Genomic DNA, 27,008 nt, shown 5'->3' with positions numbered 1-27,008 from the left:
GTGAATGACTGCTCCTCAGTCCTCAGGATGGCGAGGTGCTGACAGTCTCCTCCGGGGCTGGCTCGGGACACAGGTGTCCTCATGGCTGGGGGACTGTGAATGCCTGCAGCCTTTTGGGGGGAAGATCTTGAGATGGTCACGGGTCACAGAGACACACAGTCTTTGAGACGAGTAGCCACGCTCTTGGGACTCTGGGTGCAGAGGTGAAAGCGCCAGCGCAGGGGCCACGGACGAGTGTGCAGTGTTGTGACAGTAGCGCTGAGGTGGCCCAAGTGCCCGCGTCAGGGCAGCAGCTGACCTGTACGGTGGAACATTCCAGAGCCTGCAAGTGAGGAGGTCGATGTGCCCGCTTTGTCACAATGCTGTGCTTTTCCTGGTGCTTCTGCCCCGTCTTCCACTCTCTGTGGAGCAAGAAGGGGAGCTTATACACATAATGGTGTGTGTGTAGAAATAATGCACTTGGACGCTTCCAGCCTGCGTAAAGTTACATTTTCAGTTGTGTTTATGACTGTTTCCTTCTCAGACTGAGTTTGAAGACGAGGGGCCCTGTCATCTGCACCTCACCTGGGGCAGGGCTCCTCTCCTGCAGTCCCGTGGGCACCCAGGGCACCTAGGCTGTGCTCTCCTCTATCCCTGTTCCCCTGAATGTATTTCAGCATCTTTGGAGGGTTCTTAAGTTTCGTATGAAGGGAAAAAACCGTGTCAAGTTTCCATTATGGATTTTGAACTGCTGTGTGATCTTTCCAGGGTATCTACGGTGACAGAGTGAAGAGTTGAAATGCTTTAGCTAAAACAGTAGATTCATGTTATATTCACCAATGATTTTACTAGGTGGACGCCCAAGTCAGAGAAACTCTCAGACTCATGTTCTCCGGAGATGAGCACGAATCTTCTCTCGAGTGGCTGCTCCAGAAGCTGTCTGCTCAATTTGTAAACAAGGATAACCTGCAGATTTTATTACGAGATTTAGAGCTGCAGATACTGAAGAACATTACCCACCACATTTCTGTGACCAAACAGATGCCAACTTCTGAAACTGTAGTATCTGCTGTGAATGGAGCGGGCGTTTCTGGAATAACAGAAGCGGTAAGTAGACGATGAGAATTGTTTAAAGTTCACATAGTAGTGAAACTGATCATCTAGGTATTAAGCTAGCAGATTTTTTTTTTTTAATATTTATTTATTTATTTATCTATCTATCTATCTGCACTGGGTCTTAGTTGCAGCACACGGGATCTTTAGTTGCGGCATGTGGGATCTAGTTCCCTGACCAGGGATCAAACCTGGGCCCCCTGCATTGGGAGTGTGGAGTCGTCCCCACTGGACCATCAGGGAAGTCCCAAGCTAGCAGATTTTGATGTTTTGTTCTACGAATGGTCTTCTAGGGATGTGATTATGATATAGAAAGTGCTTAGCACCATGCAGGGTGCCAGGAAGGGTAAGCTTCAGCTGTTGTTGTTATCAAACTACTTCTTAGGAGTACTTTATACTTTATTAATCTTTTTGTCCCAAAGACTTGGTCTCCCTGGGTGGCCACATACCTTCTGGAATTACACAAAAATTTCCCATAGTACAGTCCCAAGTTACCATCTCAAACGCTAGTCCTTGTTTTGTCCGCTTTTTATGGCACTGGGGGTTCCGGCTCTGAGACTCTCTTGCCTGTGTCTGAGCCCTCAGGGGTTGTGTCTGACCCCTGAGGGGTCCCCTCAGTTGAGAGCAGGACTGAGGGTTGGGATTGCTGAGACAGCCCCCGTGCCCGTTGTCCCCAAAGAGAGTTAACTGAAAGCATGTCCTTCATTTCTGGGGTCGTCTCCATGTGTGTCTCCACTGCCCAGCAAGCACGTGCCATCGTGAACAGTGCCCTGAGGCTGTACTCCCAGGACAAGACTGGCATGGTGGACTTCGCCCTGGAGTCAGGGGGTGAGTGCCAGACCCCTGACCCAAAAGTGCTACTATCAGCGGGAGGCCACTCAAGAGGCTGTTACCTGCCCCACGCCCAACAGTAGGGAGCTTGTTAGAACTTTCCAAGATCTGAGAAAGAGCATGATTCTAGGCGAGCCCCTAGTGTTCTGCCTCGGAGCACAGCCAGGTCCCCCAGGAGCTCTGGTGGCTGTGCTTGCAGCTCACGCGTCAGCTGTGGGTGTGAGCCTGTGAGATGACACACACCAGCAAAATCTCAGTTTGGGGGCATTTCAGTAGCTTTTAGGTTTTTCTGGCCATATGAGAGTTTACCACCACAGAATTATTGATTATTCACTTATGATCTTGTGTGTTGTAAAGTGTGTGGGTTTTTTTAAGTATAGAAGTCCAGTAAAAAGAAATTGACCCTAGAGCAGCATGGGCCAAGCTGAATGAAGAGAGAGAAGGATGGCAGTGCTATTCTGGTTCCTCAAGGAAGTGGTCCGTTGAGTCTGGAAGTGCTGCGTGGACATGGCACAGGCCCTGGACCAGGTGTATTGGATAAACCAGACTTGGTTTAGTGAAGCATCGTGTCCGTGGACTTCTGTCACCATCCCTCAGTGGCGTCCAGGACAGCACACCCGGATCACACATGGGAACACGGCTGTGAAAACGGGAATGACATCATGTCAGTTCAGGGAGCATTTTGCCACCATACGTGTTAGAGAAAATCTTGGTTTTCTAAATTTTTAAAACTTAGGAATTGCGGATGAGGGCTGGTTGACTAATATGGTCTCTCAGAGGAAAGGAGGTTCTTGATAACACTTCAGTAATAAAGGGTGAGGGCCTGTGGGAGGGGTGGGGACGTCAGCCCACAGTGAGTGTCAGTTACCTGCCCCAGCCGTTCAGGGCATCAGGCGATGGGGCTCAGGCCAGCCTCGCGGGAGCTGTGGCCCGTCCCCATCACTCACCCTCTCACGGGGGCTGAACAGACAGGGCAGGAGGCTGCTGCTCCGGGTGGATACCGCCAAGTTCTTCCAGCGTCAGAAGTCAGTAAGGCTGCTGACTGCTCTTCGTGTATATTTTGTTTAGAATGACTGATTTAGAATATTAAGTGATTTTAGTTTTGTGTTTTGAAATTCAGTGATTTCTGAAGAAATCATTTTCAGAGACATCAAATGACGATTTAACAGTTCAGTGGGACCAGTAGTTGTCATTTTTTCTTAAGAGGCATAATGAGTGCTCACAGGTTGGTATGTTATTAATTCAGAATTCTGATAATCCTGACAAGGCTGAACTGAATGTTCTGTTACTGAACAAAACATATATTGGCTCTTTTTAAGTGACAAAAGTGAGTCACCGTATTTAAGAAGACACTTTTTTAGAATGAGAGTAAGATATTTTAAAAAGAATTCAGTGGTTCAGAAGTTTGGACCTGCTGATCAGCTGTGTCAAAATCACATTGTTTTCTTGTTTAAAATTCCATCCCATCCAATCCCCTCCCCCGTTATCAGGTGAGAAGCTCTAAAAAGGGCCTGCGGCTGCGTTTGCAGGTGTTCTGAGGGGTTGTGATGTGCAGCCAGGTTAGGGACTGTTGGCTCTTAGAATACAGACTGCTCAGGACTTTTTAGTTTTATTACTCACTTATTTGTTTTTCTTTTTAATTTATTTTAGTTGATGTTTCTTCCCACACCAAGTTGTTTTGGCCTGCTTTGGCACCAGCATCCTGTCTGTCCTCTTTCCTGTTGAGGGGCAAAGTGGACTTTTTTATTTAACACTCTTTTTATTATTATTATTATTGAGGTATAATTCACATAACAAACTTCACCATTTTCAAGTGTACAGTTTCATGGCTTTTAGTATATTTATTATGTTGTACAACAGTCACCACTATCTAATTCCAGGACATTTCTTTTTTTTTAAAATTTATTTAATTTATTTATTTTTGGCTGCATTGGGTCTTTGTTGCTGCGCATGGGCTGTCTCTAGTTGTGGCGAGCGGGGGCTACTCCTCGCTGCGGTGCACAGGCTTCTCATTGCAGTGGCTTCTCTTGTTGCGGAGCACGGGCTCTAGGCGCGCAGGCTTCAGTAGTTGTGGCACGCGGGCTCAGTAGCTGTGGCTCACGGGCTCTAGAGCGCAGGCTCAGTAGTTGTGGCGCACGGGCTTAGTTGCTCCGCGGCACGTGGGATCTTCCCGGACCAGGGCTCGACCCCGTGTCCCCTGCATTGGCAGGCGGATTCTTAACCACTGTGCCACCAAAGAAGCCCCAGGACATTTCTGTTTATTTCCAAATAGAAACCCTGTCCTTGTTAGCAACTTCCTATTACCCCAGCAATTGGTAATCGTCATAATATTTGATCGCTTTGGCCTGTTACGTAGGTCCTCTGGAAACCTGACAGGTAACGCTGGCGCCTGGTTGGATGCGTTGCTCTTTGTTCTAAAACGTGAGCAAAAGCTCACTCAGAGTCGCCGTCCCTGGAGTGGTGGGCGGGGAGCCCAGTATTTTAAGAGCCTTTGGTTGGCGGTAGGGACTGTGTGTCCTAAAGCAGTTGTGAACTGTTGACACTGAATTTGGAAAAAGTAAAATTAAGAATGGAGCTGATCTTCAAGTAGAAGATTCTTTATATGAGTTAGAAACGTGAGAATTTTTAGAACATTTCAAATAAATCTCTACAGGTGGGTAGTGATATTGCTTCCAGAACAGTAGGATAAGATGCTGAGACACATTTCAACTCTGCTGTAGGTGGGAGCATCTTGAGTACCCGCTGCTCTGAGACGTATGAGACCAAGACCGCACTCATCAGCCTGTTCGGCGTCCCGCTCTGGTACTTCTCCCAGTCCCCGCGCGTGGCCATCCAGGTGAGAAGGTGTCCGGATCATCGTGTGCGTGTCGAGGCCTCCGGCACAGTCATGGTGCCGGCTGAGACCGTTTTAGGGGTGTGCTTGTTTAGCTTCTCGTTGAGGTGTAAGCTGGAGCGCGCGGATCCTCGGTCTCCAGCTCGGGGTCTGCATCAGGCGGACACGTCTGTGGACCCAGGAGCACGGTCCCAGCACCTCTAGGTCCCCTGTTGCCCCCTCTCACCTCAAAGGTGACTTCCGATGCCATCTGTTGGTTCTGCTTGTGTTTGATTGGTGCAGGCGAGGCCGCCTATCCTGTCCTGTGTCTGGCTTCACCCATTTCTCTGGGGTGTCGCTCACCGTCAGAGCTGGAGGGCCTTCCACGAGGAGGTCGTGTGTTGCGCTTCCTCGGTGTTTCAGGAGGTGGAACGGGTGGAGACGCGCAGGTGGCGTCAGGAGGAGCCCCTCTCCCTCTGCACGTCGCACCCACGGCTGCTCAGGGGACCGTAGGGCCCTGTCCTCCGGTGCCGTCTGCAGAGGCGCTGGGCGCCTTCACCGCCCGGGCTGTGCCCACGCAGGACTGAGGGACAGAGAGCTCCAGCGCTCAGAGACGTTCACCGGACCTCGGTGCTAACGAGCTGCCTTACCTTACGTTAATGACAGTTTGGGAAGGAAGTTGCAATAACTCCCTCTGTGTGAACCATCCACACAGTAGCCGTCTCTCACTTAAAAAGCACAAATCCGATCTCAGAGTCGGGAGTTGAGTTGAGCATCAAGTCAGGGTCAGTGAACCTCACGTTTTGGGTCCTCCAGTCCCGTTCTAGTGGCCGTCTTGTCCTTGGGGGCCGCCCGGCTTGGCTTTTGTCGTCTGAGCTGCTTGGACTGACCCCGCCGCCCTGGCCCCAAGCTGCAGGGCCGCCCCAGAGCTCGAAGGGCTCCGGAGTCTCGACGTTCCGCAGCAGGTCACCCAGGCCCACAGCCTTGTCCCTGGGCTGCAGGTTGGGTCTGGAGCTTAGGTAGTGGCCAGTACCTAGGTGCTGGGTGGATGTGAAGGGGCAAGTGGAGGCGGGCCCGCTGGGAACATCCTCTCCGGAGAACCGCACGGCTCCCTGGACGGGAGAGCCGGGACTGAGGGACTGTGAGTCGTAGGTGAGGGGCTGCTCGCGGGAAGCCAGAGTCTGCGGAGGGTCCAGGGCTGGCCCCTCTGCCGCGGCCCAGATCCAGGCCTGAGAGGGCGCAGAGGAGCCCGGCAGCCTCTGCGGGTGGGAGGGCTGTGCCAAGGGCCCGAGCCCCTCACGCAGGTGGGCAGCGGCGTGTTTGGAGGGGCAGGAGACGCACGCGTGGCATCGGGATGAATGGGGAGTGGGGGCCCCCGTCGTCCTGGCCTCTGAAGACACGCGGCTCCGCCGACTTGACCAAGCCCTGGCGTGGGCTCGTGGCTCCTCTGTTGCTGTTAAAAGTGCCCTCACGATGAGTGTGCGCCGCCTCTGCATCTTGTGCCTGTGCCCACGCGCTCGGCCGGAGGTGGCTCTGCAGTCAGTCAGAGGGCGGCCGCATATGCCGATGCGCGCTCTTGCCCAGCGCTGCTTCCCCCGGCGACGGGGTCATTGTGCAAAAGTGCGCGTCCTCACGGCGTGCACAGCGGATTTTGTTCGGTTCAGGGTTACTGGCAATCTGTGAGATGAGATACGGTGGCACCACGTCATTTAAATTCGTAATTTCTTGTTGTTCTGTAGGGCGGCGCACCTTTTCCTGTCTGAGGACCGCCTGGAGTTGTGTGTCTTTGAGATGTGTGTGCCGCCCTTTCTCTTTAAGGTTCTGGCTGACTCGGCGCTCGCCTCACGCTGCACGCAGTGGCCCTTTGGGATTAAGTCACAAACGCCTTGCCTCACTTCGTCTTTTGATTTCGCTCACGACCATTTCTTACCAGCAAAAATTCCATATTCTCCCCCCCCCCAATATTAACCAGTTTTTTCTCTGACTGCTCCTGTTTTTCGAGTGGTTAAGAGCTTGTTCAGCTATTGAGTTTTAGTGTTTGCCTTTTCCCCAGCCTGACATCTATCCAGGGAACTGCTGGGCGTTCAAAGGCTCCCAGGGGTACCTCGTGGTGAGGCTGTCGATGAAGATCCACCCGACCACCTTCACCCTAGAGCACATACCAAAGACTCTGTCGCCCACGGGGAACATCACCAGCGCCCCCAAGGACTTCGCGGTCTACGTGAGTACGCCCGGTCCCGGGGCGGCCCCTCCTCAGCCCGTCTGGGAACCTCCTGGAGACTAGCCCTGCGAAGGCTGGGGACTCGAGAATAGTACCGGTGTCGCTGTCCTCCCCTCTGCCCACTGACCTCTGAGTAGCCAGTAAACGTGGAGGGAGACGTTCCAGGGCTTCCCCAGGGAGGGAGGATGGGGTGCCGGGGGACGACAACAACCCGGCTGTGGGAGGACTGGCCTCTCATCTGCTCGGCTGTGAAGTCTGTTCTGACAACACCGTGAGGCTGAATGTACAGAACAGAATGAGGACGTTGGGAAAAGAACATCCAGAATCCCAGCACCTACAGAAGTCACCATTAACACTGGTATTTTCCCTTAAAAAGTGCAGTTGAGGGACTTCCCTGGCCGTCCAGTGGTTAAGACTCTGCGCTTCCACTGCAGTGGGCACGGGTTCAATCCCTGGTTGGGGAACTAAGATCTCGTGTGCCGAAAAAGAAGTGCAGTTGAGACAATACCATTCATAAAATTTCACTTCCTGCCTTAAAGAAACAAATTGACCGTTAAGTATTTGTCCACGGCATTAGAGCATCACCCCCCGTCACCCACGCTGGACCCCTTGCCCTGCTCACCCACAGGGTGTGAAGTGATCTTCACACGCTTCTTTAAAGAGCAGCACAGGGTGCCCTTGTCCACACCCCCAGTTCGCCGTTGTTGACCATTTCAACTCCCCACGTTTCAGGATAAGCCTCTTCGCTTTTTGGTGATCCTTCAGGCTAGACACTCAGGTGGCGTTATGTTTCAGGGGTTCGAAGGGGGCCTTTGATTCATCGCACCATACGCATTGTTAGTATGAGAAGCGTTCCTTATCTTGTAGTTCCCTTTCTAATTGAGTCCTCTTTTTTCTAAATCTCTGCTAATTTGATAGATCTTATTTTAATCTACATTTCTATATATTTCACATGCATGTTTCCTTTTCTGTAGATTCTGGTTTTGTTTCTATTCATTTATCTTTCGGTATCTTAGTTTCCTTATGAATATTTGAGCTTTTTAATATAAAAATATTAATCGTGTTATTCTGTTACAGATATACTTCCCACTGTCGGTCTTAATTTTGTGTTTAGTTACACCTGCTCATTACCTGTAATTTCTTCCATGGCATTTTTGTACCTAGAAAGTCCTTTCCCTTTATGAAACAGACATTCAAATTAGTCACCTGTACTTCCTACTGGTTACTTTTTTATTGTGGGAAAATACACAGAACATAAAACTTACCATCTTAACCGTTTTTAAGTGTGCATGCAGTTCAGGGGCATCAAGTACTTTCACACTGTTGTACAGCCATCACCACTGTCATCTCCAGAATGTTTGTCATCTTCCCAAACTGAGACTCTGTCCCTGTTAAACACTCTCTCCTGTCCCCCAGCCCCCCGGCGCCCGTCCTCCTCTTCTTGGCTGTGTGAGTTGACCTCCTTGGGGCCCCACACTCTGCTGACCTGCTCTCCTTTCCCCAGGCTCATCACGTGCCCCTGGGTTTCCACTTGGGAGCGTGGAGGGCTACAGTGGGCCACGTGGGTGTCGAGTGTGTTGTGCTACCTGTTAGCTTGCCCTCTCCCCAGCTTCAGTTTTCCTGATCTGTATAACAGGAGGAATAATGCCTGCCTCACGGGCTTTGTGATCTGCGAGAAGCCCTTAATAAAATGCCCAGCACACGGAGGGCCTTACTTTAATGGAACAGTAATTTCCCTCTCCCAGTTACCTCACTACCGTTTTTCCTTTATTTGGTGACTAGATGGTTTTGTTTCAGGGATTAGAAAACGAGAATCAAGAAGAAGGGCAGCTCCTGGGACAGTTTACCTACGATCAAGAAGGGGAGTCACTACAGATGTTCCCTGCCCCGGTAAGGATCCTTGCGCTTCACACAGGCTTCAGGCTCCCGGGTCTCCTCACTGCTGCCTGCGTCCACAGGACCTGCCAACACTCACACAAGTGCCCACAGGGTGTGAGGGCCAACTTCTGAGAAAGTGGATCTGAGCTTCCTAGCTTTTGTGTTCCTGAATGAGCCTTTTTAGTATATAATTTGTTCTGCATAAATATGTCACAGGTGATGAGTTCTCAAGAGTTTCACCTGAACTTTGTGTCCTGTGATAGATGATACAGTTCACGTTAAAAGCTTAATCTCCAACTTGGCTGTTTAATCTCAAATCTCTTACCTGGGGAAGTGATTGGGCTTGGTGGTAGTAATATGAAATAAGTGTGATTTTTTTTTTTTTTTTTTTTTTTCCCCCTCCTCAATTGCAGAAAAGACCAGAAAGAGCTTTCCAAATAGTGGAACTTCGGATTTTTTCTAACTGGGGCCATCCCGAATACACATGTCTTTACCGGTTCAGAGTTCATGGAGAGCCTATCAAGTAAAGAGACTACTCACGGTTCTTGTACATTTTGTATATATACTGGGACAGCCTGGAACACTGGAATCCTTCCTGGACGCGGGCATACAGAGAGCAGGATAATGTCACCCCTGAAATAAACGCACTGACTGCCAGCAGGACTTGGGCGTGGCAGCGATAAACGCTGACACCCAGCTTGCTGTTCTGTCCACAGGAAACACTGCATGTTGACTGCTTGGGCTCAGAGACCCGCTAGCTACAGGTGGTCTCTGTGGAAATTCATTTGAATGTATGGTTCACAAAGACACTTACTTTTGGCCTGGGTGATTTGTTTTTGAACATAAAACTCTTTGTATTTGCTTGACATCAGGAACAAAGCAAAGGAAGTTAAAAGGTTTGGAGTGTTCTTGAAGCCTTGACAGCGGCCTTCACTGGCCCTTTTAAAGGACCTTCTGGGGCAGATATGTGTTCAGCCCAGCACACGTTTCTTTCAGGGAAGAACAGTGTCACCAAAGTTCAGAGTTCTGAACTCCCTTTCTTTAGGGTGAGATTTTCCTCTATTCGGCACCAGTAGTTCTTTCAAGTCACCAGGTGGGGAAGTGATGAAAACGGGTTCTCCTGCCTAGTTTGCTCCCACTTCTGAGAACGATTTTCCGTCAGGTCTTGGCCTGTGAACATCTGTTCAGGAACCCTGGAGAGTTTCCCTTTGCAGGTTGAAGTGGGTCTGCTTCAAAAGGGGATGGTCTGGATCTACACAGACATGTAAATAGAGTTCTCAGGTCTCCACTGGGCTCATCCCATCGGATTTTCCCTGCAGTTTTACTTCACACTATGAATAGGAACCAAGAAATCCAATCTTTTGGGTATGTTCAGGTTTTGTCTTGAATTTTTCTGGAAAAGCAAACACTAACATGCTCTAAGTCTTTCAGAGGCTTATGCTTTTATTCCACTGATGGTTATTAAAGGAGATTGTCCATGATTGTGGCAAATTCATGAAACCAGGACATTTGGTGATTAGGTTTTCTTACAGCAGCACTTTGTACTGGCTCTGGTTGGGATTTGCCTTTTATTATAGCTGTTGGCCATTCTCTCTCAATTCCTGTGAGACTTGCTTTGGTTATAATTAGTATTTAATATTTAGACTATTTTACTGAGCAGACTTTATAAATGAGATATCTGCAAGGCACTTAAAGTGTTACAGATGTTTTACCTTAAAAATTATTTAAGTTTTATTGGGTTAAGACAGTCTTTTGGTGTACCATAAATGTTGTATTTTCAGAAAAAGATAAAATGATGGTGCTGACTGGTTTTCTGAAGAGTTTTATGTATATTGCACAACAGTCCTCAGATATACAAAAACTACATAAACTAGCATTTTTTTCACTCTTGTTAGAATTGAAACTAATGCCTATGCAGTTAAGTTGGGTAAAACGTATACAGATGTTTCATATATTAAAGGATACATATATAAATCAAAATTTCCTATATAAAACTAAATTTGGGAGATGGGGTGGAAATATTTTGAATATTAATTTATTTTTAAAGATGAGAGATAGGACTTTGTGCAATGTATTTTTGTAAATGCTTTTCAAAATATTTGTCATTGGTAGAGCTTCTTTCGCTGCCACCAAATTGGTTAAGATGCTATCGAAACGTTTAAATAAAGAGTTTTAATTTTTAAAAAAATGCATGTGATATTTCAGATGAACAATAAACAGTGTGTTTCTTTTCTGTACCTGCTTTGTCTCTGCCCCGGGCGGGGAGGGGAACACAGCGCGTGGAGCGGCCCCTCCCAGGACCCCTCTGGGCCGGGAGCGCGTCCGGCCCGCGTTGTCGGGCCGCCGGACTCGGAGCCGCGTGCGTCCCCGCCGTGCGCGCCCCGCTCGCGGGCGTGTCTCCGCGCTTCCACACGAACCACTTACGAGAGAAGAGCGGCGTGTTTGGGTCTCGGGCGTCGGGGCGAGCGCTGATCCCGAGCGCCCGAGTGGGAAAGCTGCCCCGGGACCCCGAGCCGCCGGCATACCCGGAAAGTATTTATTGGAGAGTCTAAATACCTCAGTGGCCTCAGTTACAGCAAAGACCACCCTCCCCGCGCCAGAGCCGCATTCTCCCCGCCGCCTGCCCCCCATTGTAGCGTCAGCTCCGCCCCGCGGGGTCACGTCCCGCCCTCAGCCGCGCCCCCGCGGTCGTCGTCTGCAGGCCGCGCCGTCACTCTCCGGAGCCCCGCCCTTTGGTCGTGTGCCCGCCCTCCCCAGGCTGCGCAGGCCCTCCCCAGGCTGCGCAGGCCCGCCCCGCGGTCACGTGGACGCCCGCGCACCGCCCGCGGCTCCTCGTGAGCCACCGTAGAGGGCTTCGGGCGGCCGCCGGGACGGAAGCCGAGAGGCGCCGCCGACCGCGCCTGCGACAGCGTCAGCCCTGCGCGGAGCGCCGGCCCTATGGCGGCGGCGATGGCCGAGGAGAGCGCCCGGAACGGCGCCCGCAACCGCGGCGGCGTCCAGCGCGTGGAGGGCAAGCTGCGTGCCAGCGTCGAGAAGGGCGACTATTATGAGGCGCACCAGATGTACCGGACCCTCTTCTTCAGGTAGCCACTGCGCCGCGGCCGCCGCCTTCCAGGGCTTTCCGCCCGGCCGCCGAGTCCGGCGCCCCGCCCCCGGCCGCCTCCCATTGGCCGCGCCGCGCCGCCCCGCGCCCCCATTGGCCCGCGCCGCTGCCCGTCGCCTGGGCGGTGGGAGCAGGGGCCGTGCGGTGGCCGGGGGAGGGCTGCGGCCCGGGAGCGAGACCCGGGACCCCGACCCAGAACCGTGACCGAGACCCCAGACTCCGCCCTGACTCTGGACTCAGACGCAGACCGAGACCCCAGACCCAGCCCGGACTCTGGAAGCCGACGCAGACCGAGACCCCAGACCCGGCCCAGCTTCTGGACTCGGACCCAAACCCCTGGCCGAGACCCCAGACCCAACGCAGACCCCTGATCAAGACCCCAGACCCGGCCCAGACTCCGGATCCCGCCCCAGACCCCTGACCCGCCCCAGACTCCGGACCCAGACCCAAAGCCCTGGCCGAGACCCCAGACTCCGGACCCAGACCCGAACCCCGGACGCAGACTCCGGACCCCAGTCCCCGGCCCAGACCACCTTCCCCCTCCCCCGCCCCGACCCGCGCGCCTTTGGGTTTGAAGCCCCAGCTCCGAGTTCCACGGTTTTCCTGCCTCTGGGAGTCCCGTCGCGAGGCTGTAAACATATTTCTCCTCTTGTTGTGTAGCCCTTGCTCACCCGAGTGTCTTGTTACTAAGCCAGCTGTTCCCATAAAGCCGGTATTTTTGTTGTACCTGCGCTGCCCGCTGGCCACGTGCGGCAGTTGAGCTTCTGAAATGTGAGTCCCTAACGGCCTGGGCGGTGAGGGTAAAAACACGGCCTTCAAAGACTTAAAGCAGAGAAAATGTCAGGTAATTAGTAAGGAACCTTCAGCTCTTGAGCGCACGTTGAAGTGATGCTTGAATATATTGGATTAAATAAAATGTCTTTTTTTTAGTGTGGCCTTAGGAATTTAGGTTTTCTTAAACCTAGCTCAGTGTTCTTTTGGACTGCAGTGTGTCACACCGTTTCTGCTGTCATGCAGCTACTGCTATAGTTTTTTAGTTGTTCTTACATGTGTAAGGCATTCCTGTATATTACACACGTTCTGTTAGCCTTCAGGTTTCTTGCCAGAAAGCATTTGAGACATTCGTTAGCATTTAAAGATAGTGTTAGAGGATTTAGTCTGTTCTGTGGAATGCTTTTTCGTTCTAAACTGCTGCAGAACAGCAAATATTTTGCTATGATATCTAAAGGCAGTCATGCCTGCGTTACACCATTTAGGCCTAGATGTAAATTTTTTCTTTAAATAGCAAGTTAAATCAATATTCTGGGAACTCTGGCAGTACTTTCTGCTTTGGTTGTAGTTGGGTTTAGACGTAACGCTTCGTGTCCCAGACCGAGTTTGAGCTCTGTCGCCAGAGGACCAGGTAGGGGTGAGTTGGTTGGTCTTCACGGGATGAGCTAAAGATGTGAGTAGGCTTTAAGGTCTGTAACGTCGAGCGTTCGGCCTGGCGGCTTAGCCAGTCAGATCTGTGTGATGGGGAGCTTTCGTAGCGCTCAAGATTTGTCCTGGTGCTTGCTTTTCTTGGGGACTTTTATATAAGTATTTGCCCCAGTGACTAGTCAGCAAAACTGGATCTTCCCAAAGATAAACACGGCGCTCCTTGTTTTGAGCCAGTTCTGCAGTTGCTGCTGTACCAGGAACGTGATTGTTGATTAGCTTTGAAGAGGCCAGTCCCTGTGCCCAGAGTGTGCTTTGTGGTGACGTGGGGACAGATGCAGGCTGTCCACCAGCCCGGCCTTGACCTGGGTTCACATTCTCCCTCTGCTCTGTGACCTGGGATCCAGGACAACTTGTTGAATCTCTTCTCTGAGCCTTGGCTTCCTCTTTGATCTTTTAGGGGTTCCTACACCTCTTCAGAACTCCTGAGAAGTAAGTGGTCTCCTGTGGGCCTCTTTGGGGGATGTGGTGGACTCAGGCATGGTAGCAGTTGTGGCCGTCCGGGGACCCAGCTGAATAGGCCTGGAGTTGTCCCTGTCTCTGCTGGGTACCGTCCACGTTCAGACCTGCGATTGCAGCCCTGGTTTAGAGCTCTGCATGGGGGCCCTGAGAAGTCAGCTTTGCTCTTTTTATGTCTTTCTATAAATAAGTGCTTTTAAGTGTTTATATAAAATGTAAAACTTTATGGGTTTTGACATATGTATACACCCAAGAAATTATCACCAATCAAGGTACTGAAAATACCCATCATCCCCGAAAGCTTTCTCATCTGCCTTTACAGTGAATTTTTCACCGCTTGCCCCCAGGCACCCACTGATCTCTCTGTCATGGTAGATGGGTTTGCATTTTCTGGAATTTTATGTAAGTAGAATTGTATAGTATGTCCTCTTTTTATTTGGCTTTTTGAATTCCCTCAGCATGATCATTTCAAGATTCACCTTTATGTGTATCATTAGTTAATTTTTATTGTTGAGTGGTGTTCCATTGTATGGGTGGACTACGGTTTACCCATTCACCAGTGGGATAAGTTCACCAGCCTGTGCTATTTTAATTCACTTACACTGTGTCCCCCAGCAGTTTGAGGAGGGGGAGGAGGAACTGGGCAGCCCGGGAGGTTGGACTTATGGGGGGGTGTGTGCTGCAGCCGGGGCAGGAGCCAATGGTTCTGAGAGAGGCCGAGCTCTGTCTCCTCGAAGGTGCGGGTGCCGTGGGCGCTCCCTTGTCTCTTCAGCCTTCTCTCTGCCGGGACGGGAGAGGGTCCGTTTTCCAGGCCTGATGGGTTGTTGGTACTTTGGCGACTGCTCTGTAGGGTGGCCCGTGGCCTGGAGGGGCCTCTGCCCCCGCCGGGATTTAACTGTGAAAGGGGCCTCGCTGCCCAGGGGCCTTCCTGAGATGAGTGTCGATTGTGGATGTTTTGTGTCTTAAATGAAGAAATTTTTTGAAAGAGGAACTTCAAACCTGTGTTCTCAACCACCTGGGGGTAGGATGGAGCGCCTGGGAGAGGGCGTGGGGTGGACACTGCGTCTGCGTCGTTAGTGTTAACGCTTGTGTCTATGCTCTGCTTTAAAAAAAAAAAAAGCAAAATAAACGATTGCACGGACGCAGCGCGGGGGTTGGGGGGCTGCGGTGGGGGAGGGGCGGCGGTGCTCTGAGCCCCCAGGCCTCGGTGGCACCCCGTCCCCTCCGGCTCGGGCACCGGGAAGCCACGTCCGCCCTTCCCAGGGCTCTGCGGTGCCCAGCGAGCACGTCGGGCTTTCAGGGTGCCTGTCACTGCTGCGGGGTTTCCAACGTTCCTGGACCCGCGGCGGGCAGCTCCAGGCCCCCTCCTGCAGGGCAGGGCTGCCCAGGGCTGTGCAGCTACGGTCACTGGGAGCCGGAGTCGGAGCCGCCGCCCCAGGAATCCAGCCTGTCTGCCTCTCGGGGCTCCGCTCCCTCCCCAACTTTCTAGGCATTCATCTCTTGCTGTGCCTCGGGGAGGAGAGTCCGGAGCCCTGTCGTGTCCCCAGAGCCGAGCCGAGCCGGGCTGCGTGACTGTCCCTTAGGAGGCGTGCCCGCCGTCCGGACGTCTGTGCCGGTGGCGGCGCGAGGGCTCATTTTTCCAGAAACCCCCGTTCCGTGCCCACGGCCCACAGGTGCCCCGGTCTGCTCCTCGGGGTGCGGGATTCTCCTCCTGGTCCCCCCCCCGGGTGCTGACCGGGACGAGGCTGGTGCAGAAAAGCCCTTTTCGTGGTTGGTCCTGCCTGAGCCTCGAGCCGCGAGCCAGAGGGCAGCGGGGCTCCCCCATCTCCGTCTCCGGCGCGCCTGCGGGCGGCGTCTCTGACTCCGCTTGTCTGGGCCGGGCCACAGGTCTGACCGGCTGGGCGGGTTTCCTTCCTGATCCTCCCTGAGAGGAACGTGCAGCCAGTGGGCTCGGTGTCCTGCACTCAGCTCGGGCCTGGCCCTGCCCCCCTGAACGTCAGTCTCACTTGTCGTGGACGGAGCATCCTTTCTGTCCCATGTGTGCCGAGTTGCCTGTCAGGCTCTCGTCCGTCTGCAGTTCGGGAAGCCGGCTTTTCCCAGCTTCCGTCCCTGGTGAGAAACGTTCCAGGTGGAAAGTGGTCGGGGTGGAGGGGGCAGCAGAGGGGGCAGCCCGGCAGGCCCTCGGCCCCAACACGTGGCCCTCGCCCGGTTCTCGCTGCCCCTCACCACAGCCAGGCTTGTGCTTGAAGCTGGAAGTGGCCCCCGGCCCCTCGCTGGTCCCTCTGCTGAGACCCCTGCCCAGCTGCAGGGAGGCTCTGCTTCCGACTCCTGGCCCGTTTGGGCGGAGAGAGTGCCTGGCACCCTGTCATCAGACGGCGCTGCTGCTGCCCCGGGGCGCCTCGTGGGCGGGAGGGCTGGGCCATGGGCGCCCAGCGCCGAGCCTGGACAGACGGGGGTTGGGGGCAGCTCCGGGAGGAGCTCTCGGGACCCGAAGCCCAGCTCCGCTCTGTTCTCAGCGGAGGAGTATGTGGGGCGGGTGCTCGCTTCCTACTCGGATGCCGAATCTTTGGGATCTGATCTCTGAAACCACCCCTGTGAGTCTGGGTGGCCGTGCTTCGGCGGCCTGTGAGATCCCGGACCCGGCCGGCCCTGCCCTTCTCTCCGCGCAGGTACATGGCCCAGAGCAAGCACGCCGAGGCCCGCGAACTCATGTACTCAGGAGCCCTGCTGTTCTTCAGCCACGGCCAGGTGAGCCGTCTGCCCGGGGCCGGGGTTGGCCGGGGGTGTCCAGGGAGAGGCCTGGTGGGGAGCCTGGGCCGAGCGTCCCCGTGTCCCAGCACCGGTGTGGGGCCTGAGGGCTAGTGGCCTTGGTGCTCAGAACCATCTCTTAGGTGCAGTCGGTCGCCGGTTTCTAACTGGAAACCAGAGCCACTGCCCAGCCTCACCGTCTTCTGAAAATGGGCCAGAGCCTCGCTTCCCACTGACAGTCCTTTTGTATGTTTTATAGCAAAACAGTGCGGCTGATTTGTCCATGCTGGTCCTGGAGTCGCTGGAGAAGGCGGAGGTCGAGGTGGTCGATGAGCTGCTGGGTGAGACAGAGTGGACACGCGTGCCGTAGCCACATCACCGTACCGTTCCCCCGCCCCCCCCCAAACGCACCCAGCCTCCCTGGCACGCGGTGGGTGCCACGTGGTCTGGAGCCCCTGCCCCGTTGGGCGAGCCCTTCTGCGAGCTGCCCGGCCGGAAAGGTGCACGCGGATCCCCGCTGGGGCAGCCCCCCTCCCTTCTGCTCCCCGACGCAGACTCAGCTGTGGGGAGGCATCACGGTGAGGACGGTCGGGGTGGCCCCAGGACCCCACCGCTGTGCCTGCCGTTTCTTCGCTTTCTTTCAACGTGAAACAGTTGTTTTTAATTAATTTCTGTGAGACGCACGATACAGATCAGAAGCAGCCACGGGTTCCTCTGGGTCAGGCTTGTGTGGGTGTCGTTTGCAGAAAGTCTGGCCAAGCTGTTCAGTCTGATGGATCCCAACTCCCCGGAGCGAGTGGCATTTGTGTCTCGAGCCCTGAAGTGGTCCAGTGGGGGGTCCGGGAAGCTGGGCCACCCCCGGCTCCACCAGCTGCTGGCCCTCACCCTGTGGAAAGGTAGGCCGTGGGCCCGTGGCTGGGCGGGGGCTCCTGCGGGCAGGTGGGCCAGGGAACAGGCGGCCCTCCTGATGCTCTCGGGGCCGCTGCTGGCGGGGTCTGTTCGGATCAATTAAAATCATCTGCGCTGCTGACGGGGGTTGGGGGTGGCGGCCCTCTGAGTCCCACGGCCTCCGCGTCTGGCTGAGTGTGAACACCTGCTGCGCTCGGGTGGGCGGCGCGTTCTCTTGTCTGGAGCTTCCGGTCCCCCGCGGGCCACCCGCTCCCCTGCGCTGGGGCCTCCTTCCAGGCCGTCCTTCCCCCACCGGCGCTCTGCCAGCACTTCTCTTGTCTTCTAAGTGAGCGTTTGCGGGGGCTGCTCGGTCCACGCGAGGGGGTCGTGTCCCGGGCTCAGGCGTAGGAAGGGGAGCGGCCTGAGTCGCTCCTGGGCGGGTGTGAGGGGGCTGTGCCGCCTGGGGCCTCGCATGGCGGCCGTGCGCGCAGCTCAGCCGCGTGGCGGCCGAGGGGTCTGGGCCCCGCCGGCCAGGTCGGCTCTGTGCCTCGTCCTCACGGGCGTCATCTGGGCGGGGGCAGGCGGAGGGACGGCGACCTTGGGCAGGTCCCTTGGGACCGCGTGTGTCTGAGGCTGTGGGAATTTGGAAGGTCTAGACGCTCTGTCGTCTAGACCTCTGGACGCTCGTGCTGGGGCTCTGTCGGGTCCGTTCAGCCAACAGCCGCCCTCTGCACTGCCTCGTCGGCTGGGCGGGCCGCCTGCAGCGTCAGTGCCTCGATTCACACCCGCCTCACGCAGCCTGTGTGCCAGGGTGCCAGGCAGCGCTGGAGGGGGCCCGTGTCTGTGGGACCCGTGTTAGTGGGACCGGCGCCTGGCGCGAAGCAGGGCGTGTGGCACCTGCTCAGAGGCCTTGCTGGGGTCGAGAGCTGTTACGCTCTCGTATATTTAACATTAAATATTCGAACCTCAAGACCCAAGCATCTTAAGGGGTCGCGTCAGGCACAGATGGCGAGTGAGGCCAGCGGGCCCCCGTGCCGTGGGAGGCCGTGCTGTGAGGGGTGTCTGCAGGGCCCCGGCGGTGGGCGGCCTCCGGGCAGGCGTGGGGTGTGGCCCGGGGCCCGCCATGCTGTGCAGGGCGCCGTGGGAGACCTGCCTGCTCTCGGTGTCCCCGCTCCGCTGGGGTCTCGCGCGGGCGCCTCTCCGGGGCTTGAGGGTGCCTGGTGACCTGCCGGATTTCTCTTCTCACGTGGAGGCTCTAAAACCAAAAGGTCGCTCTTGGGGTTGGAGGGAGAGGAGACCAACAAAACGCAGCCACGCAGAGCGGGCTCTTCCCCGAGGTCGCCCTGCAGCGCTGGGAGCCTATGCTGGGGGGCAGCAGTGATCTGGGGGTGCCCAGGTAGGAGGAGAGTGCTGGTGGAAGGTGGGAGAAGACCTAGCCCGGGAGGCGTGCCCTCTGTCCTGAAGGAGAGGGAGCCAGTGCGGCGTGTGAGTGGGAACTGGGGGGCTGCCCTGGAGCTGGGTCTCTGCCTTAGCACCGCTGACCCCGGGCGTCCTTCCTGCGCTGCAGGGTGCCGAGCGGCATCCCTGGGCTGCACTAGGTGCCAGAAGCACCCCCAGCTGTGACGGCTGACACCGGCCCCAGACCCTTTCCTGTGTCTGGAGGAGGGGTCGAGTCGCTCTGGGTGAGAGCCATCGGCGTGGAAGGTGGATCCACGGGGGAGGAGGGGGTGTGTGTGTCCCGGTGAAACTGGGGAGGTTGGGAGTTTGGTCGCTTTTTAAGAAAACAGACCATTAGAACCCACGTAGAGCTCAGTAGCCGCTTTAGAGTCAAAGGCTCCCAACAGCGGAGCATCAGAGGAAGCACCGTCTCTGGAGAGCCGGCATCCAGCCCTGTCCTGGCTCCTCGTCAGAACGGCAGACTCGGGGCCAAGAGGGCCGCTGGGCTCCGCCGTGCACACGCCCCACTGGCGGGATGCGGGTTCTGCCCCAGGGCTTGACACCGCCTTCCTGACCGGCTCCCAGGTGACCCCGACTCGAGTGGGGTCACAGCCCAGGTGGACGTCAGTGCTGCGATGACGTAGGACCGCCGTCCTCCCTGCCTGCGGGGCAGGGGGGAGGAGGGGGCACTCACAGCTGCCTCCTTGCCTGCCTCCGCAGAACAGAACTACTGCGAGTCCCGGTACCACTTCCTGCACTCCAGCGACGGGGAGGGCTGCGCCAACATGCTGGTGGAGTACTCCACGGCCCGGGGCTTCCGCAGCGAGGTGGACATGTTCGTGGCCCAGGCTGTCCTCCAGTAGGTACCCGCTTGCTGTCCGGCCCTTGGGTCCGTGGCCTCCGGGGGTCCAGGGCTGGCCTCTGGTTGAGCCTCGCGTGAGGACAGGCCTGAAGTCACTCAGCGTCCCACACGCAGCTCACGTCCCCCAGCGTGACCCTGCTGCTGACCTCCGGGCACCCCAGACGTGCCCCTCAGCTCCCCTAGGCCGACTTGTGACGTTTCCATTGGCGGTAGAAGTACTTCCAGTGCTTTAAATTAGCACTTTGTTGCCATTGATTTTCTATTTTCCCCATCATCTATCACGTTTGGGGGCAGTGGTTAGTGTTGTGCAACTATTTTTTTTAGGGCACATACATTTACCAAATTTTCAGTCTCCTGGGATGTGAAGTACGCGAGCATCACAGCCTTTGTTCAAAGGCCGTTTGCCTTCCCAGGTGTTTTGTGCATCCAGACACAGTGATGGGGGTATCGCCCACCCGCTCCCCACCTCAGCTCTGTGTCTCTGCCCCTCTGTCCCAGTTGGGCCTCCTCCTCTTTTGTTTTCTTTCGACAATTTATTTTGAAAATACTGAAACACAGCAGAGTCGCTAGAGGCGTGAGCATCCTGTTGGGGTCACACAGCCGAGAGCACACGTTTGGTGACCTGGGGCCTGACCTCCCTTCCCAGTGGACCATGTGTTTGTCCCACCATGTGTTTGTTTGTCGATGAGATTACTCCCTCCCAGAAAAGCACTTGGATGTGGTGGCCGGGCCTTGGGATGGGGTGTGTCCCATGAGTTGGGTGGACGGGGAGCTTCCGAGCTCCCACAAGTCACCACTTGTTGCTGAATCTGCGACTTTGAAAACGAAACCTGTTTAAAATCCAGAACTCGCTGGCCCTGGCTTTGGCATGTGGTGCCAATGTTTCCTCTGGTGTGAGCCCTTTCTTGTCCATCCGTCTTTGTCGAGGGCGTGCACCACAGTAAAGTCCGGCCGTGGACACGTCCTCCACGGGGCGGAAACAGGACCCGGGGCAGCCTCTGGGCCACCGTGCTCTCGCGGGCAGGGGCAGACAGGTGTGGGACAGGTACAGGGAGCCCCGCCGTCTCCTGGATCTGCTGACCTTGAACATGTCACCTTCTCAAGTTAGTTCTCCCCGGCCGTAAACCTTGGGACTGCCTGGGGTGGCTGGTCCACGCGAGGGGCCTGGCTGGTGCCCTCGGTGTGTTGCACGGGGGCACGGGGCCCTCTGGGCAGGCGCTTGTAGAAACCCGTTTCCTGCTCCTCCGGTCAGGTGTGCCCACTCACTGGGATGTTATTTCCAGGTTTCTCTGTTTAAAAAACAAAAGCAGCGCGTCAGTGGTGTTCACGACGTACACACGGAAACATCCGTCCATCGAGAGCGGCCCTCCCTTCGCGCAGCCCCTGCTCAACTTCATCTGGTTTCTGCTGCTGGCCGTCGACGGGTGAGCGTGCGTGTGCGCGTGCGTGGGGGTGAGGCGTGTGCACGTGCTTGTGCGGAGGGGCGTAGACGTGTACGTGGGGGCACGCAGAGATGTGTGGGTGAGCGTGCGTGGGGGGGGGGTCGTGTGGATTCTGTTCACGTCCTGGGTCTTGCGTGGGCGTCGGCTATGCTGCGCTCTGTCCTGTTCCAGGGGGAAGCTGACGGTGTTCACGGTGCTGTGTGAGCAGTACCAGCCGTCGCTCCGGCGGGACCCCATGTACAACGAGGTGAGCGGCGGGGGGCGGGCGGAAGCCGGCGACTCCGGGCAGCCGCTGGAGGGGGAGGTGGAGGTGGAGAGAAACTGTGCGGGGTCCGCGTGCAGCCTGGGGCTCCGCGCCCTCCGCGACCACGCCTGTGCCTCTTCCAGTACCTCGACAGGATAGGACAGCTGTTCTTCGGCGTGCCGCCCAAGCAGACGTCTTCCTACGGAGGCTTGCTAGGTGAGGGGCTCGTGGGCGGGGGGCTCACAGTGGGGGCTTGTGGGTGAGGCCCAGGGCGTGGTGTGCCGGCCGGGGGAGCGGAGCAGGCAGGGGCCTGGAGCGGGGCCCGGTGCCAGCAGGAGGGTTGCGGGCTCCCAGCTGTTTCCCCCTGCGTGTTCCCCAAGCAGAGCTCGTAGGGCCCCCGAGGAATAATCGTCTCCTGGGGTCCCTCTCTGTTGGCCACAGAATCGAAGCCAGATTTCTTTCTTTTGTACACATTATGTACAATTCCCCACCTTAACCGTGTTTAAGTACGCAGGACAGTTGTGTGAACTACATGCACGCTGTTGTACGGCAGATCTCCGGAACCTTCCGTCTTCCCAAACTGAGACTCTGCCCCCATTCAACACTGGCTCCCAGTCCCCACCCCCTACTTTCTGTCTCTCTGAACCTCCAGGGACCTCACATAAGTGGCATCACACAGTGTCCTTCTGTGCCGGCTTATGTCACTGTCAGGTTCAACCCTGTTGTAGCAGGTGCCAGGATTTCCTTCCTTTTTAAGGCTGATGCATGTTCCATCGTGTGGATAAGACTGCGTCTTCAGTGGACACCTGGGTTCTTCCACCTGTGGCTGCTGTGAATGGGGGTGTGCAAGTTATCTCCTTAAGGTCTTGCTTTCAGTTCTTCTGGGACACCCAGAAGCAGAATTGTTGGATCTGTTTAATTTTTTGAGGAAACGCCACACTGTTTTCCCACAGCAGCTGCTCCCACAGCAGGGCACAGGGGTCCCAGTTCCTCCACATTTTTGCCAACAGTTGCTGTTTTCTGGTCTTTTTGACAGTAGTCATCTTATTAATGGGTCTGAGGTGGTGTCTCTGTTTTGATTGTCCTGATTTGCATTTCCCTAGTGACTAAGCACGTTGCGTATCTTTCGCGTGCTTATTGGCCATTTGTGTGTATGCCTGTTCGTGTCATTTGCTTATTTTTGAATCATGTTGGTTGTTTTACAAGTTCTCTACACTGGGTATTAATTCCCTCCTAGATATGTGATTTGCAGATGTTTTCTCCCATTCTGTGGGTTGCCTTTTTTATTTATTTTTTAAAGACTTTATTTTTTTAAAGCAGTTATAGATTCACAGCAAAATTAAGAGGACGGTACAGAGATTTCGCATAAATACCCCTTCCCCACCACAGGTGCAGCCTCCCCATTATCAGCATCCCCCAGCAGATGGTACATTTATTATGGGTGAACCTGCATTGACATGTCATTATCACCCAAAGTCCAACGTATTGATACATTAATTAGGGTTCGTTTTTGGTGTTTATGTTCTGTGGGTTTGGACAAGTGTGTGATGACGTGTATCCGCCATTACAGTATTGTGCAGAGTCGTCGTGGTGCCCTAAAAAATTCTCTGTGTTCCACCTGTTCATCCTTCCCTCCCTTGTTGCCTTTTTACTCCCTGGAGTGTCTTTTGATGCACAAAATATTTTACTTTTCATGAAGTCTAATTTGTCTATTTTCCTTTTGTTGCTTCTGCCTTTGGTGTCATTTCCAAATCCAGTGTCACAAAGCTTTTGCCCTGTGGTTTTTTCTAAGAGTTTTATTATTTTAGGTCTTCCATTTAGGTCCTTGATCCATTTTGAGGTGGTTTTTTAATGTGGTGTTCTACTTATATAAGGGTCTAGCTTCATTCTTTGGCATGTGGATTTCCAGTTTTCCCAGCACCAGTTGTTGAAAAGACTGTCCTTTCCCCATCAAGTGGGCACAGAACCCTTGTCAAAAATCATTTGACCATATATGCGAGGATTCATTTCTGGGTTCTGTATTCCATTGGTCGATACCTGTCTCTATGCCAGGACCACACTCTTTTGATGACTATAGCTTTGTAGTAAATTTTGAAATGAGAAAGTGTGAGACTTGCAGCTTTGTTCTTTTTCAAGATTGTTTTGGCTATTTGAGTCCCCTGAGATTCCATATGAATTTTAGGATGGGTTTTTCTATTTCTGCAAAAAAATGTTTTGGGGATTTGAGATTTCATTCAATCTGTAGATTGCTTTGGGTAGTATGACATTCTAACAATATTAAGTCTTTTAGTCTAGGAACATGGGATGTTTGCATTTATTTACGTCTTTAATTTCTTTCAGGAATTTTTTATAGTTTTGATTGTACAATTTTTCACCTCTTTGGTTAAGCTAATTACTAAGTATTTTATTCTTTTTGATGCTATTGTAAATGGAATTGTTTCTGTAAATAAGTTATTTTGTAGACTCTTCAGAAATTTTTACAAGTAAAACCATATCACTTGCAAGCAGATAATTTTACTACTTTTTTTCAACTTGGAATTCTTTTATTTCTTTTTCTTGCCTAATTGCTCTGGCTAGAACTTCAGGTTCAGTTGACCCTTGAACAACGTGGAGGTTAGGGGTGCTGATCCCCTGCACGGTTGAAAATTGGTGTATTAACTTACAGTTGGCCCATCGTATCTGTGGATTCAACCAACTGCGGACCAGGTAGTACTTTAGTATGTATATAGAAAAACATGCACGATACCTGGGCCTGTACAGTGCAAACCCGTGTTGTTCAGGGGTCACCTGTACCATGTTGAACACAAGTGCTGGGAGCAGCCTTGTTCCTGATCTCAGAGGAAGAGCTTTGAATCTGTCGCCGTTGAGTGTGACGTCTGCTGTGGGTTTTTCATATATGCCTTGTATTACATCATAATATGAGAGGGTTTCCTTATGTTCTTTCTTGGTGAGTGTTTTTATGAAAGAGTGTTGAATTTGTCAAATGCATTTTGTGCATCATTTGAGATGATCATTGGTTTTTTTTCCTTCACTCTATTGTGGTGTATCATGTTGATTGATTTTCACATGTTGAGCCATCTTTGCATTCCAGGAACAGATCCCACTTGGTCATGGTGTCTGATTCTTTCACTATGCTGCTGAATTTGGTTTGCTAGTATTTTGTTGAGGATTTTTGCATCAGTGTTCATAAGGGATATTGGTCTGTAGTTTTCTTTCCTCATAGTGTCTTTTCTGGGTTTGGTATTGGAAGGATGGGTGGTACTAATTCAGTAGCTTCCCCAGTGAAGCCGTGAGGTTCAGGGTTTTTCTTTGTTGGGAGAGATTACACAGTCTCCTTACTCATTAGAGTCTATTCAGAGTATGTATTTCTTTGTGCTTCAGTCTTGGTAGGTGCTGGTGGCCAGATCGCTGGCCTGCCTCTCAGGGCCAGGCCACCTCCCCGTGTCCTGCCCGTTCTTCTGATGCAGCCTCGGGGCTCCGAGACCACTTGAGTCCTAATCGGACTCCTGCCCTCCAGCAGGGTGGGGACCAGTGTAGTCCTGCACTTAAAAGTGGGTTTTGCCCTCCTTAATGTTCTAAGTTTTATTTTTGAATAGGTAAAGCTTGTCTCACAGAGTCCAGATGTGGAGGCTCGTACCCAGCCCTGCCGCTGTCCCATGGTGACTTGCAGGCCAGGCAGTGCTAGGTTTCCTTAGCTTCCTTCCGGTGGGAACTTTGCAGACGTCAGACGGCCTGCAGTGGCAGGATCGGGGGGGCAGCCGCTCGGCGCTTGGTCACGCCGCTCCGCTGTGCTGTTGCTCGTGGCCCTGCCTCATGGGGCTCTCTGTGGGGGGGGGGGGGATGTGGAGTGAGCGTTTGTCGTTTCCGTGGCCATCGTCAAACTGTGCTCCGTGCAAAGGTCTTCCTGTCTCCCAGATTATTTTAAAAGCTGTTTCCCCTTAAATGCAAGTTGGACTTTTTACCTGTGAACTGGGTCTGTCTGGAGTTTTAGTGGAAGGTGTGGGGGGCCTCTTCCCTTCTCCAGGCTCTCGTGTCACGGCCGCTCGTCTCGGTGGCTGTGTCCTGTCCTGCCCACACCTCGGGCTTCTGCAGCGCCTGTCCGTCCACAGTCGTGGTGACATTTTAGCATGTTGTCTCGGGCTGCCGTCACTGTCAGCTACTGCGTTCCCGTCTGACTCTCTGCGTTTCCCCACAGAACTTCCAACCGCAGCGGCGCCAGGTGCAGTGACTGGGCCGCGTTCACTGCAGCGCGAGGAGGGTTTTACCCTGAGGGCACTGCTTGCCCTTTGTTTGTTGTTCCCCTTTGCGAGTTGGTTTAGGGCACTTTTTAAACTTTGCTTTTCTATTGACATGATAGTTCTTTGGATAAAAATTCGGTAAAAAGGAAAAGTGTCCATCTTGACAAGGCCCACAGCAGTTAACGTTGTTATCTGTAGCCTTCGGAACTGTAACATCTGACTGACTTCTGGGTCACTTGAGAGTTAACATGTGAGCGAGTTACCTGCCGCTCGGCCACGTGTCATCCTCCCGGGCCCGTCCTGGCGGCCGTGCAGTGTCCCCTCGACGGGCACCTGGGTCTTCTCCCCTCGCGGCCCCAGCAGAATCCCTGCGTCTCCGGGCGCAGCAGACACATTTCTGTGGACAGACCCCCCGGATGGGGCGCTGGGGTTGGGCTGCTGTTGCCTTGCCAGGCCCCGGTCACGGTGCCATGGGAGGAGGGGGCGTCCGGAGGCCGGGCGGCGGGCGAGGGGCGGCCGTGGCCCTGACAGCGCCGCGCGCCTCCTTCCAGGGAACCTTCTGAGCAGCCTCATGGGCTCCTCGGAGCAGGAGGGCGAGGACAGTCAGGATGACAGCAGCCCCATCGAGCTCGACTGATGCCCGCAGACCTGCACGGACTCGGCCTGGACCGCGGCGGGTGCGGCTCCCGATGCGGGTCCAGACCCGGGCCCCCCGGCTCCGGCCGAGGCCGAGGGGCCGCACGTCGGGTGTTCTGGGGCTGCCGGGGCCGTGCTGGCCGGGCCGCCGTGTACCTTGAGATGACCCCAATAAAGCACAGGCCCTGCCGCGCCTCCTCTCCCGGCCCTTGTGTCTGGTTTGCTTGGGGAGGGCTCGGTCTTGCACAGGAGGGCCCTGTCGCACGCAGCGGGGGTGCCGTGCCCCTCAGGTGGGGCGGGGGTGGCCTGGCACGTGTCCTGGGGAGCGCCTGGGCGGCCGCTCCATGCCACACCCCAGGAGCTGCAGCCGAGCGCCCAGCCGTTCGGAATGGCGTCTCGTCTGGGAGGCTGCAGGACCATCCACCGTCGTGGGGCAGTACTTATTGTCTCCGGGTGATTGATTCCTTTGACCTGATGTTCTAGGTTTTAACCAAACAATCGGCCCGGGAACGAGCAGATCTGTCCCTTCGCACTGATGTGTGTCGGATGCCCCAGGATAGTTAGTTACAAAATGGGAAACACTTTTATTTTTTCACAATTATAAGAGTTGTAGATTAATACCCAGTGATCATGCATGGGAA

General features: G+C 54.5%; 2 protein-coding genes across 9 annotated transcripts in view; both read left to right on the top strand.

The window, feature by feature from the left end:
* Positions 1-11,050, top strand: part of SUN1 (Sad1 and UNC84 domain containing 1) — a 52,678-nt gene extending 41,628 nt beyond the window's left edge. For all 8 annotated transcript variants that reach the window (XM_061209117.1, XM_061209121.1, XM_061209120.1 and 5 more), the window contains 6 exons: positions 832-1,086; positions 1,836-1,920; positions 4,644-4,759; positions 6,789-6,956; positions 8,754-8,846; positions 9,248-11,050. In XM_061209117.1, coding sequence (XP_061065100.1) covers positions 832-1,086; positions 1,836-1,920; positions 4,644-4,759; positions 6,789-6,956; positions 8,754-8,846; positions 9,248-9,361 — 831 coding nt within the window. In that variant the 3' untranslated portion in view covers positions 9,362-11,050. The remainder of the gene's footprint in view (positions 1-831; positions 1,087-1,835; positions 1,921-4,643; positions 4,760-6,788; positions 6,957-8,753; positions 8,847-9,247) is intronic.
* A 622-nt stretch (positions 11,051-11,672) lies between these two features.
* Positions 11,673-26,567, top strand: GET4 (guided entry of tail-anchored proteins factor 4). The gene is made up of 9 exons (XM_061207986.1): positions 11,673-11,917; positions 16,542-16,620; positions 16,880-16,961; positions 17,367-17,516; positions 19,666-19,804; positions 21,091-21,231; positions 21,421-21,496; positions 21,637-21,709; positions 26,283-26,567. The coding sequence occupies exons 1-9, from the start codon at positions 11,772-11,774 to the stop codon at positions 26,366-26,368; spliced, it is 972 nt and encodes a 323-aa protein (XP_061063969.1). The 5' UTR covers positions 11,673-11,771; the 3' UTR covers positions 26,369-26,567.
* Positions 26,568-27,008: the final 441 nt, after the last annotated feature.

The sequence above is a fragment of the Eubalaena glacialis genome, chromosome 13, assembly GCF_028564815.1.
Source record: "Eubalaena glacialis isolate mEubGla1 chromosome 13, mEubGla1.1.hap2.+ XY, whole genome shotgun sequence".
Classification (NCBI taxonomy): Eukaryota; Metazoa; Chordata; class Mammalia; order Artiodactyla; family Balaenidae; genus Eubalaena; species Eubalaena glacialis.
Note: the sequence above shows the minus strand (reverse complement) of the source record. Positions and strands in the feature narration are given on the sequence as shown.